Source organism: Bos grunniens, chromosome 19 (genome assembly GCF_055505025.1).
Source record: "Bos grunniens cultivar Pamir isolate PY7600 chromosome 19, Bosgru_T2T1.0, whole genome shotgun sequence".
Lineage (NCBI taxonomy): Eukaryota > Metazoa > Chordata > Mammalia > Artiodactyla > Bovidae > Bos > Bos grunniens.
The window spans coordinates 23,690,914-23,704,199 of record NC_141183.1 but is presented as its reverse complement, the minus strand read 5'-3'; the positions used below and the strand labels follow the sequence as shown (position 1 = coordinate 23,704,199).

General features: G+C 38.6%; 1 protein-coding gene across 10 annotated transcripts in view; it reads right to left on the bottom strand.

The window, feature by feature from the left end:
- Positions 1–1,672: 1,672 nt before the first annotated feature.
- The window catches only part of FBXL20 (F-box and leucine rich repeat protein 20), a 101,125-nt gene continuing 89,511 nt past the window's right edge, over positions 1,673–13,286 (bottom strand). For 4 of the 10 annotated variants that reach the window (XM_086357903.1, XM_086357904.1, XM_086357907.1 and 1 more), the window contains 6 exons: positions 11,170–11,300; positions 9,497–9,557; positions 8,331–8,375; positions 6,614–6,670; positions 5,402–5,614; positions 1,673–4,034 (listed from right to left, as the gene is read on the bottom strand). In XM_086357903.1, coding sequence (XP_086214029.1) covers positions 3,927–4,034; positions 5,402–5,614; positions 6,614–6,670; positions 8,331–8,375; positions 9,497–9,557; positions 11,170–11,300 — 615 coding nt within the window. In that variant the 3' untranslated portion in view covers positions 1,673–3,926. Of the gene's footprint in view, positions 4,035–5,401; positions 5,615–6,613; positions 6,671–8,330; positions 8,376–9,496; positions 9,558–11,165; positions 11,301–11,432; positions 11,622–12,393; positions 12,506–13,286 lie in introns of those variants that run through there. The other 6 variants (XR_015147645.1, XR_015147646.1, XR_015147642.1 and 3 more) reach the window with 4 other exon arrangements.

The following is a 13,286-nucleotide window of genomic DNA, read 5'->3' as shown; positions in this document are numbered from 1 at the left end:
GTGGTTAAAGATCCTAGAACTGGTGGGCAGATAGAGAAGGCAATTTTTTAATAAAATGTTCTGGAAGCTCAAAGCATACCACTGAAGGAGTGTCAGCCAGGATGCACAACAGGGATAGAAAATTAACCTTAAATCATGCACACAGGGAGGGTAAAAAAGCAGAACAGACCGATTTCCTTTAAACCCTTCCTCTCTCGTGGCAGTTGTCATGAGCAATCTGACTTTCAGCCCAACAAACATTAAATGGACAAGGGTCCACCATGACCAAGTGCTCCTTGCTCTAAATAACACAGTCACCAAGGATACGCTGCCCATAGGCAGGTAGGAAACCAACTCTTCTTTCCTGGGATACTCTCACACTTCCTAACAACTTCAAACTAAGACAGGTTCCAACTTATACTTTGTTTAGCCTCCCATGGCATTTGTGGGTTATCAAACCAGTAACAATGCATTTTACAAGGCAATTAGAAGAAATAAAAGAACTTGACTGCTACAGCACTGTAGCTATATTGAACCATTCAAACAGTTTGGAAAGCCTGAAATAAAGCATCATAAAAATATTCACCAGATTTCTCTCTAAAAGGTGATATAAGGAATATGAAAAATTTCTGACTTACATGTCTACTAAATCAACTTAATGGATGTGGAAATTTATAAAAACCACTTAAGAAATACTTTTACATCCACTAAAGAACAGAATAAGATGAGAAATATTTTTTACATAAAAGCACAATGTGCTTTCATATTCCAAATATTGGAAAAAACGGAAGAAGCCAGATTCCCTTATTCCTTATATCTGACAGTTTGATTTCAAATTCAGTAAGCACACACCAAAGATCACTCAGTGAAAAATGGCCTGAGCTGCCTTACAGTTACTGAATTCAAGGTTGCCCAGATCAGGACAAGAATTCAGAGAGGAAGCCAGATTGAAGACATGGAAATAAATTAGCAGTATCACTGGGAGTGAAGCTTTAAATAGAAGGCAAGGATGGGTATATAAAGGAAATGGGAGAAGTCTATGCAAAAAAAAAAAAAAAGCTGGAATCACTCCCTTCATAGGTAGGGTCAATGAAGATGTAAAAGATACTGATGATGCTGGAAACCATAAGGGGAAAAGGATGCTTAGAAAAGAGATGATCTGGATGTGTAATAACTTTGAGGATACCTTCTTACTTTGCCCAAATCTCTTCTCACTTTTCACTCTGGTTTTTTTTTTAATTGAAGGCACACTCCAGAATCAGACAAAGAGACCAATAAGTTTTTCCTAATGTTGAGTCAGGAAATATTACGTTCAAATGACAGGACCCTTTCCACTTGACCAAAACTTACCATGGGTTCTCAAAGTCCTGTATCATTAACCGACACAGGTTTCAGATTGGCATAAAAATACATGTCCTTCCAAGCTTTATGGGCCTCAAGTTTTCTTGAGAAAGGAACAAGGCTCCTGCCTGACCATATACACACCAGTGCTGCATACTCCAGGGCCTTTATGCTCTCACTGACTCTGTTCTCACCTGCACAAGCCCGCAGAGACTTGCACAGGGGTGCACTCTTTGAGAAGAGAAACAGCATTTTCAAGACATTCATATACTAGTGAATAGGTTTGTTCCTTTTTTAAATAAAGAAGTACCTCAAGAACTTCAACTGTTGGGAAATTAAAATCCACACTCACTAATAAATCAAGGTTTTATTCAGGCACTATTTTTTTTTTTTTAAACTTTGTACGTTAGAGCTGTTGCCCCCTAAATACATATACATACATATATATATATAAGTTTTGTTTGAGTGAGTTACCTGGGGATCTGAATATTTTCAACCACATTTAGAAGTGTGTGTGCAAATGTGTATATGTATATATGTGGGATATAGCCAGGAGAGTGGGTTTCACTTTTAAAAAATATATTCCTTATGTGGTAACCTGAAAAGAGGATAAGGGAAAGGAAATGAAAAATACATATAATTTGAGCTTTTAAAAGGGTGTAATAATAAAATTAGATTTAAAATAAATTTAACATGCTAACTAATGGTGGATAGTAGGTTCCTAGGACCTTTTCAACTAATTGCTTATGGAAAAGTAAATCACATTTTATTCTTACATATGCTAGTATTACTAACACCTGCAGCATTAAAACAAGCCTTTTAACAGCCTGGATCATGTAGAAGATGACCTAAGATTGTGGTGGGTTGCACATTAATGTCCTAAAAAACCAAAAGTCACCCTATTAAAAAAATCACACAAGGTTTCTAACCTTGATGTTTAGAAATCTACTTCTTACACTTCAGAAACTTATTTTATTTCCCTCATCCTCTATGGTTTTTTTTTTTTTTTTTTGATGGGGGGGAACTTCTTCTTTGACTTTGAGTCATGGACACTGAATACTCTGCTCTAAGTTCTGGTGACCAGGCTGCCCAATACACTGAACCCCCTACTTCCTCTCAATGTTCTCTTTCTGCCACCCCAATGCCTTTACCTGTCTTCTCTGATATTTCATTCATGGAAAGTCTGGAGCTCAAGAGAGAGATGGCTGATGGGTTCTGAAAAGGTTCTAGTCCTTTGAGGCTCCAACATTAGATATGATACCAAACACTGATGTACAGTTGACCAGCTGTGATAGGGTCATTCTCGCATCCCTGATAAGCTGAAATGGGAGGAAAAAAAGAGAAACAGCCCAGCTCAATCGCACAACTCCTTGAGCAGCATTCCTGCTAAAGTAGAACAAATCTCACAGGCACAAATCAGAGATGCCACTGATCACACCTAGATTTTGGTCAACACACAATATTTGAGCTTTGGTGGCGGTGGCTTTCAGTTTCAGCTTTGGGATTTGCCATTCCACTCTTTTCTAATAATGCATTTCTCTCTCCTCATTAAGTTAGATGGAAGGAAAAATGTGCAGAGGGGAATACTGGGTGTATCATGCATATTATCATTTATCACAAGATACAACAAAAACCAAAAGGCAAAGTTTGTTTTCATCAAAATAGTCTTAGCTCAATTTCTTCTCATAATTTTTCTTGACTGGCAAAGATTCAGGCAGGGTCCCCTAATGGTAAAATTTAGAATTAAAAAAATATTTATTGATAATGTCTCTTTTAAAAATGTTTGGTAACCCCAACTAATTATCCAAAATGCAAATTGTAAACACAACAACAGCAAAGGAGTAACAACTGAGTGAGAGTAAGCAGACTATGAACAGATGACAGATTGAGCAAGAGTGCAGGAGGGAGCAACAGAGAATGAAAGACAGGTACACAGTGTGCTACAGACAGTGACAATTTGAGTGAATAAGTCATCACATCTGGACCACAGTGATTTCAATGCAACCATTTAGCAAACCTCTGGGCCAAATACTAAAACACAGTAGGAGGAATGGACAAGCCTTCTTTGTGAGCATGCTCAGCATGTTGGCATGGGAACAAGGAAGCACAGCAGCTCTTTAGTCATCTCACAATGGATGGCTACCATTTATAGGATGCAAAGAAATTTTCCCTCTGGTCCCTGATACAACATGTATTGTTTTTCTATGCTTTCCTTGACCCTGGAGGACTGCAGTTGCTGTTCCAAAATTGCCAAAGAAACCCCTTAACAAAATAAAGAAACCACAGTAGCAGTAAAACTGGGTTTGCTGGAATGCCCCCTTCCATCTACCTTGCTTATGATTTTCTTCTGGGCACATCCAACAGGAATGGTTAAGTTTTACCAATCCACATGATAAAGCCAGCACGAACTCAGTCCCCTGGTCACAGAGACAGACTGGGTCAGGGTGAGAGTGGGTATGCGTATTATGTGTGGCTCTGGGGATCTGGACACCGCCCTCACTTTGTAACCTTTGCCCGGAACACTGGGGTTGCTTCCAATGGAGATCCACGGTAACTCTAGAAGTGTCATTAAATACTCAGTTCACCAAGGTTGACCACCTCCACTGTCATAGGATGATGCAGCATCTGCAGAAGCGCTGTCTGCTGCCCCCTACTGACGGGGGTGGAGTGACAGGTGCGAAGTAGGCGTGGACTTTAATATTGGGTAAATGGGTCTGAAACAAGACAGAAACGTTACTAAGAGGGAGGCCTTCAACAGAAACAGCAAGGTTGCTTTTCAGAAAAACCAGAGGGACTGAGTGGACACGAAGGCAGAACAGAGGCTGAGCACGGACAGCATGTTGAGACCTAGGTTCTACTTCATACCATCCCAGATTATTCCAAAAGACCATATTAGTTCACATACCTTTGGCTGCTGCGTCCATAATAATAAAACTGGGGGCAAAGGTCATGCTAATCTCTTAACCTGTCCCAAAGGGATTCCTGGTTGGATTCCCATAGCTGGAAGAAATTATATAAACTTAAAAATTAATTTTTTCCAAGCCATTATGGACAATGTTTCCTCTGATATCTTTAAAAACCCATTATCCTCTTTTAACTAACATGTTTCTAACATTTACTACATAAATGGTTTCTAAACTCCTACTATGTTCAAGGCATTGTGCTAGTTCTGTAAAGGGACAATGGTCAAGATAGAGATCCTGCTCTTAGGGAACTTAGGAGTCTAGACATGCACACAGATAGCTAGACTGGAAGAGTGCTAAGTGATTCTTGAGGATTCAGAGGTGGAATCCCCGGCTGGGGTGGAATCCAGCCAGGCAGACCTAGGGACCATAGGCCACAGAAGCAGCTCTGGATGACCTGTGGCTTTCCTCTTTTGGTAAAGAAGAGATATGGATGCAAGGCCTTCCCACTGCAATTACATTCTCAGTCCTCCAGGTCTAAAGGGAGAGGTGGAATTGAGGTCAACTGGAACTTCAACTTAAATCTGCTGCTCCTTTATGCACTCCGATGCTATTAAGGCCAACACAGATATTTTTAAAGGTTGGTTGTAAGGGCCAAATTAAGCAGAGGGCCTTTCCCACAACAGGTGTGGAGCAGATGTTCCAATAAATGTCTGTTGAGCAGAACAATCCAACACAAAGATTCATCCAGTCTTTTATAACCTCTTTGCTGGCAACCTGTCTTTCAGTGATTTGGCTATACATGAGTCTGTTATGAAGGATGGGGCAAAAATAAAAGGTAAAAAATGGTGATCCAACCACCATTTGCTGTCTTAAAAAAAAAAAAAAAGATTCCTAGCACAAGAGTTTGATATGAAAGGCTATACAAATTAAAAAATTTAAACCCCATTTAACTAAATATTTTTTCACTATTTTTTTCATCCTGCTAAACTTCCATCAGGAACAACAGGAAAGAACTATCTACCCTTAGGTTTCCCTGCCATCTTTTTTTCTCTTTGTTGAAAATCCAAGTAAATACATAAATCACAGGAATCTAAACCTTAGAAAAGGAAATGGAGGGGGAAAAAAAGAAAGAGTGCTGAGAAACTAGAGCCAGAGGATGATGCTGCCATCTTTACCCTGAGTCTCTTGATTCCAGCCCGCGTGATTTGCTGGCAGTCATAGAGTTCTATCCGCTCGAGGCTGTGACAGCTCTTCAAGTGCTCCAGGGACGCATCTGTGATTAGGGGACAGTTGTCCAGTTCAATCACCTCCAGCTGGTCATGGGCGCAGGCCCCGTTCCCCAGGTGACGAATTCCATCGTCTGTGATCAGCTCACAGTGAGACAGACTCTGCAGCCAAATAGAACAGGGAAGGACACTGAAATATTTAATAGCATTCTTTGAATCAGAGGCCTGTGTGTAACCAGGAAAAAGAGCTTGCTGGTTTGATTCCGAAATATATCGAGCCATCACTAGAGCCATGTGGTGAAATGAAGAATGCATATCAGAGTCGGTGGGGTTCTGCTTTTGATAATCAATGATCAACATTTCTCTGGGTGATTCTAAATACATCTTGTGAATTCCTATAATGACTGTGAAATAGTTCATAAACAAAATAAGACATCTCCCACAACCCTCTTGACACACAAATTATTAACACTTTTCCTCTCTTACTGGGACAAGGGCGGGGGTGGCACTCAAGCTTTTCCTGTAAACATTTTTTTGAAATTTGGACTAAAGATTGAATACCTGATGCAGGGCATGCCCAAATAGTTTATTACCTGAAGATGATTCTTACAGCTGTAAGATGTGGTCACCTGTTAACTTTACAAGTTTTCCTTAAATCCCTGGTTCCTCCATGTGAAACACAGAACCCTTGACTGAAACATGGTTTAATGTGCCACAGAACACCAAAAATGAGCCTAGATACAGAACAGACAACCTGAATTCTTTCTCACAGTGTTACTGGAAGCAGTAGCAGAAACTCCCTCCAAGTAAAGCTTTGATTGGTTCTGTTTTATAGGAACATTTAGTCCCAGTGAGAAGGAAGCAGACTGTATTTGGGGCCATCTCATCTCTTGGATCTCTAGAAATTTAAGCATCATTCAGGCTGGAGTGTAATTCATGCAGGAGGGAGAAAAACTGTCAGTTTTCAATCTCTAAGCATCGATAGAGAAAACATTTAACTTTTCCAGTTTCTATCTTTCTCCCTTAGACAAGTCCTCCCTTGGTCTTCTGTAAGTTGACAATTTGGAGAAATATACTTTCCCAAGATGGTAACCAGACACCAATAGAGCTCAGTTTTGAATAAATTCAATAAATATATAAAATTTCCAAAGTCAAACTCACCAATACTTGAAGTCGAGGACAGTGTATAGAAAGTTGGATTAATGTGCTATCTGTTATCTGAAAGAAACATGTAAGCTTATTTTAGGTGTAACTGCAAAAAACTCATGGGCCATACCACATTTGACTACACTTCCAGTCTGATATCCTGATAATTATCAAACAACAGAATCTTAAGGTTGAAATCCCATCAGCTACCAGAACCTGTTTTTTGAGAATCTATCCAGGCTAGACTTAAATTCATCTAGTCATCTTTGAACAGGTCCGTTGAAAATTGTTTTTGAAATAAACGAAAACTTGTCCCCTCATAACTTCTACCCACTGGACTTTGTTTGATCTCCTTAGAACCATCACGGAAGTGAATCAGAAGACACTGTTCCATGAAAAAAATTAATGTAGGAACATCCTCAAGTTTTTAGATATCTAACCCATATTTTTACAAACAATGCTACAACTCAGGACTGGTAACTGGTATGTCAGTTATTTCCCTCAAGGATGGCAGAAAGAAGCTGCTGGGTTAACTACGAACATTCAATAAGGAAAAACTCCTGAGAAACAACAGTCTTTCATAATTATCTTAGGATGAAAAGTAAATCAGCGTTTCTTTTCAAATTTGTCTCCAATTCTGAAATTATTATTATAAATCACATAACTCCACAGGGGCTAAGAAATGGCAGGGGTAGGGGATTATAGTGGGCAAGCATGTGTGCATCATTCAGAAGGAGTGGACACCGGAAAGGACACACTGGCACGTGCAAGAGACGGACGTGAACATGTTTTAGTTTAATTAGGATTGACAGGTACTAAGTAGTGTCCAGATAACAAACAGTTACCTGGAGTATATAGAGTTACTGAATATATAGCTGCTATAGTTACCGAAGTATCTTTTATTCTTTATTTTTACCATTAAAAAAATTCACTGCTTTTTTTAAAAGTTTTTATTTTGGCTGTGCTGGGCCTCATTGCTGTGCACAGGCCTTCTCTAGTTTTGGTGAGCCTGGGTTACTACAGTTGTGGTGCTCGGGATTCTCATTGCAAAGGCTTCTCTTGCTGTGCAGCGCAGCCTCTGGGGCACACAGGCTTCAGCAGTTATGGCGCATGGGCTTAGTTGCCCTGTGGCATGTGGAACCTTCCTGGACCAGGGATCAAACCCATGTCCCCTGGACTGGCAGGCAGATTTGTTACCACTGGATCATCACGGAAGTCCACCTTCTTTTCAGGAGTCCCCCTTTAAAATTTCTCCCTACCCAACCAACAAACTCAAAGCTCTTAACATTGGTAATAAAAGAAAGTGTTAATAAGGTAGTAAGTCTGCCTGCCTGAAGGACAGGGTTCCACACAGAGTTGGGTCTCTAGGGTTTATGATATATGAGGCTCCAGGTCCAATTAAGCTAAAAAGGGACAGATATCTATCAGTGTCGTGGGGCTTTAATTATTTACTAGTATCATAACCCTGTAGATCTAAAGAAATATCTTAATATCTTTATGATCTGAATGCCTGATCCTTCTTTCTTTCTAATGGCAACCTTACTGATGACATGTATTTTCCTAGCACAAATTGCATGAGCACCTGTGCCTGGTATGCCTGGATGACACCTCAATAAATGGACAGCAAGCAGGCTCTATAATATGTGAGGGTAGGGAATTGAACGTTCCGACGTGCATGTATTATGTACATTTCTATTATACTGTATTTCCGAGTAAAAAACCACAATCTTACCTGAACACACTCTTCCAGGTCCATCTTTTCAAGCTCATGGCAATTCTGAAAAATACAAACAACCCAACATTATAGAAAAAACATTTAAAATACAGGAAAAAATTAAGGTCAAAAAAATAAATGGTATTAAATGTACCGATGAAATCTCAAGAGCTTCAGAACTGGTGTCATTTTAATACCACTTCCTACCTTATTCCATTACTTACACTTTTTAAAAAGGCCTGTATCATAGTGAATTTCTCAATTATTCCACACTTAAAGTATCTACTATCTAAGAAGTCCAAAGGAATAAATTTCCTGAATATTCACTGAGATAATATAGAGATCCTTTCAACCAAAAACAATTTAATGAAAATGATTTCTTTGGAAGCACAGGAAGGGAATCTGTGTCTTAATCTATTTATGCCAAGCGCTGCCCCCTGTTCCCTCCCCCATTAGTATTCCATTGATCTGCCCTGAAAGCAAATGCCCTTTCTCGTGGTCCATTACACTGGTCAAAGATGGTATACTTTAAATACTATTATACAGTGACTTAAAAGCCCCTTCATGTATTAATATCTTGTGGAGAATATAGAAAATCTCTTAACATCTCTCCATTTATGGAGAAGGAAATGGCAACCCACTCCAGTACTCTTGCCTTGAAAATCCCATGGACGGAGGAGCTTGGTGCAGGCTACTATCCATGGGGTCGCAAAGAGTTGGGCACGACTGAGCGACTTCACTTTCACTTTAAAACCATAAATGTAATTGGTTTTCCTACCTTTTCATGCCAATTTATTCCATTAAAAATATAATGAAAAAAAAATCTCTCCATTTAGATTAGGCTTACATGTTTCTTTCAACATTCATTCACCAGTTGCACACCAAATAACCAAGTAAATCTTTCACAAAGCACTAGGAAATGCCTGCTCAGTTTAACCTAGCATCTTATGAAAAAGTGGAAAATCAAGTCTCTTGAAGGAGTGTCATGCTTTCCAACCCATGTCTACCTTTCCAGAGCACTTGCCTGAAGCTTCTGCCCAAGAATGCTCAGGAACACCAGCCACAGATGTATTCTCCCACATCCCATACCTCAATTTTCTGTTCCTTACATTTCCCTATGTTGTTCATTCTTCTGAAATTAAAAATCCTGAACAAAGCCTACAGAACCTGAAGAAAACACTTACCCTGGCCAGAGTGGTAAAGCCTACATCGGTTAATTGAGAACATCTTGCCACTTCTAATATTCTGTTAAAAAAACAAAGTGAAAGTCAACCCCTTGGTCCCTGAAAACTGGGTCTTCTAAAAGAGCAAGAATTTAAGAAAACAACCTCCTATTCCCTAACGTCTATGTAACACAGAATGACATTCACAGCTAAGCAAGTCTGTATACAGATCTTGCCATTCTCTTTCATGGAGTCATCAAAAAGTGGTCCTGTAAATATATTTCAGGGTGACGCAATCAGAAGAACATAATAGAAGCTTGTAGTTAATGCCAAAATGCATGATAAATGCATTAAAAAGCCTTCTTGATAGCATACTGCTTACCCCCAGAGGGCAGCCTGCTCCTAGAAAACAAAGGAAATGGAGATTAAATACTCTGTTTCAGTTAATCTTGCTGCTAAAGTAAATTATTCTCTTTCCCTATTTCACATGTAGGTTCACTCAGATTTAAACAGCTTTTAAAAATACGATGAAGGGACTGGTTAATCACAGGCCTGTCCCAAATAAGAAATTCCATATATATGAAAAAAAATATCCTTAAGCTTCCTGCCTCCTCCCACAGGCTTTCAGGGAGGCCCAGCAGAGAAGGAAGCTGAGCTGGCAGTCACTCTCCTATTCAGGAACTGCTGAACACAACCCTAAACACCAACCACAGGCTTGGGGAATCAAAAGTAGTAGCTCTTTTCTGTGCAAAGTCTGGTGGTGTCTGTATGACAATACCGAAGAACACTGTATGTTTGCTTACAAATTACTAAAAAAGTTATAGCAAAACCATATAAAGGCCCATGGCCAGATCATTACAAAAAAGTTTTAAGAAAGTTTTTATTGGTTTACAATGATTGTTATAGGTAAGAAAAGTGGTTTTGTAGGTTTTGGAGCTAGACTGCCTGGGAGTGAACACTTATTCCTGCCCTTACTAACTGTGAGACCTTGAACTGTTTACTCCACCTCTTTGTGCTTTGGTTTTCTCATCTATAACATAGAGGTGATAACAGTGCTTATATGGTGTTATGATGATTAAATGAATTAATATCTGTAAGTCGTTTATGGCTGACACGTTTAATATGTAAGTACAATGAAGCTTTGTTTTAAAGACTGAAAATCAAGATGGGCTTGATGCCATGTGTCTGCTAACATAGCATTCTTAGTAAACATTCAGCCAATCTTGTACTCAGGTAGAGAAGAGGAGCCACAGAGAAATAAACCTTGCTTTAAAACCATCAGTACAAAAGAGTTGTTTTTTCGCTTTAAATATTCCCCGCTATGTACCTGACATCATTACTACAATAGAATAGGTAGGCCTCTAAATTTTCTTCGGAAAGAAATTACATGAAAGCATTAATAAGAGAAAATGACTTTATTTCTTTTCTCAAGTAATGAGATAAAATGTTGGTATTTTAGTACTAGTTATATTCTAGTATGGACAGCAAGAAGTAGAAAATGAGGACTATGACCCCCAGGTTCAGGCCAATTACATGTAATCAAATGAGGTAGGAAGCAAGTAGGTAGGCATCTGAAAAGGTAGTAGTGGCCTTGTAGAGTCTACCTTAGAAATTTCAAGTTTCCAAGGAATGAGCATGAGTGGAAGCTGCTGCTCCTTTTCTCTGATTTTTTGAGATAAACAAGAAATGTTTACCTAAGCCGAGGGCAGTTCTGGCCTAAAGCGTTCAGGATGGCATCTGTGATGTTGGAGCAGCCAGAGGCACAGAGGGACTGTAACTTATGGCACCCTCTGCATATAGTAATGAGACCTTCATCTGTGATTTGCTAAAAAAACAATAGGGAAAAACCCATAGTTATCAGTAACTTAGCAGAAGATAAAGACAAAAAAAAGTTACCTCTGTGAAGTAAGTGCCAAAAAGAAAGAAAAGCAGATTTGATATTAATCACGTAGCAGACCTAAAAGAAAATGAACACTTTCTTTCTTCCTTCCAGTTCCTTTTGATTTAGTTTTCAAGAGAATCTGTGCTCATTGCTGGTGCAAAGGGAAGAAGCTATAATGGGGTTCTTTTAACCTAATGGGAGTAACAGGACTGGGAACAGCATGGGGTGCATCTTGGTGTAGGTTCAATTAAATGATTTTAAAACCTAGAAAACAGATAAGAACAGCAGTATTTTAACAGTATAAACACATTTACAAGTTCAAAATTGATACTAAGTTACTTTAACAATCTGTGGATGACACTACTGCAGTCTTATATCAACCATAGATCCATTTATTTCTAAATTTCAGTTTTATAATATAAAGACTATCCTAATTTAATGGAAACAGTTGTATCCAACTCAAATTTTGTATGTTTCAAATTACTGTTTTAATTTTAAAATGAAAAAGAACACAGAAGATGTTACATTAAAAAAAAAAGATGTCACGTATAAACATCTTGTATTGGATATAATCAACATTCTAATTTATCCCTATCTTGATAGATTCACTAATTTTGTGTAAGCCTCAGAATAAAGCTTTCCTGTCATCTCTGTTTAATCAAGCAGTATTCTTCGGTTGTAAGGACAACTGAAACAAACAAACAAAAACAAACAAAAAACCCTCAAACTTTAAATATTCATTGCTTAAATCAGTACGCTCTCAGTATTGTAGAACACACAACTGAAAATGGATGCAAAGACAGATACAAGATCTGTCATAAGAATGAGTTGATAAGGTGTATATACACAGGAAAGTATTGTGAGGGCTGTGCTGCCTTTTTTTCCTTCACGTTTTAAATTCTGTAAGGGATTATTGAGGAAAAAAGATGAAGAAAGTCATATTACCGATACTCATGATTTTTAAAAAGAGTAAAAATCTACTAAACTTTTACGTTTTCAACTTAGTCAAGAAAAAGAGACTGCATTAAGTACATACTTTGGTCACTTCAACAGTTTCGGGCAGAAACTTCAAGAAGTCTTATGAATGCTGAGAATCATTTCATCACATTGCACAGGAATGACGGATGGAATGACTCACGCCCTAAGATCTGGGTGAAGGTAAACAGTAAAATAAACACATGACGGAGCTGGTTCTTTATGCCAGAGGGTAGAGGAAAGGAAACCAAAACGGTAAACGCTAGGCATGGTATGTATGTGTTTATATGTATGTAACATAAACATGTAATATCTGTGCATGTGTACATAAATAAAATCTGAAGATGTGTCCGTTTTTTCCTATCACTGTAAGATGACAGTTTCATGTTTACAAAAGTTGTGTAAGATCTTTCTTTCAGGCCAAAGACTTTAGTTTCATAAATGAAAGTAGGTAAATTTCTGGTAGTTAGCAACTATGGGAATCAAAATATCATCTCCTTAACTCAGTCTCTAGGAGCATCTTAAACATCACTTTTAGCACCATCCTTGCAGTCTACGGGGTCGCACAGAGTCGGACATGACTGAAGCGACTTAGCAACAGTAGCAGCTTAAGGGCTGGAAGGACAGGATGCTTAAACTGCACAAAACATGGCCCTATATGTGTCACCCTAAAATGACCACTGTGCTCTTAAGTCTCAAGTGACCAAAGAATAAACAGAAAGTATAACCACCAGAAGGGTTAGCAAAAACAAGGAAAACCCTAACTTTTTTCACTGCAACGAGAGGCTCTTACTCCAAAGTAATACACATACGTAATTTTTAAGGCAAGAGAGGAAAGTTAAAGGTGTACCGTCACTGTTCTAGGATCCTGAATAGTTTCAGTTAATTCTACGAGCAAAATCCAAAATCAAAATCTTTTTTGTGATAGACACAAAAAAGTTGATAGTCTAAATA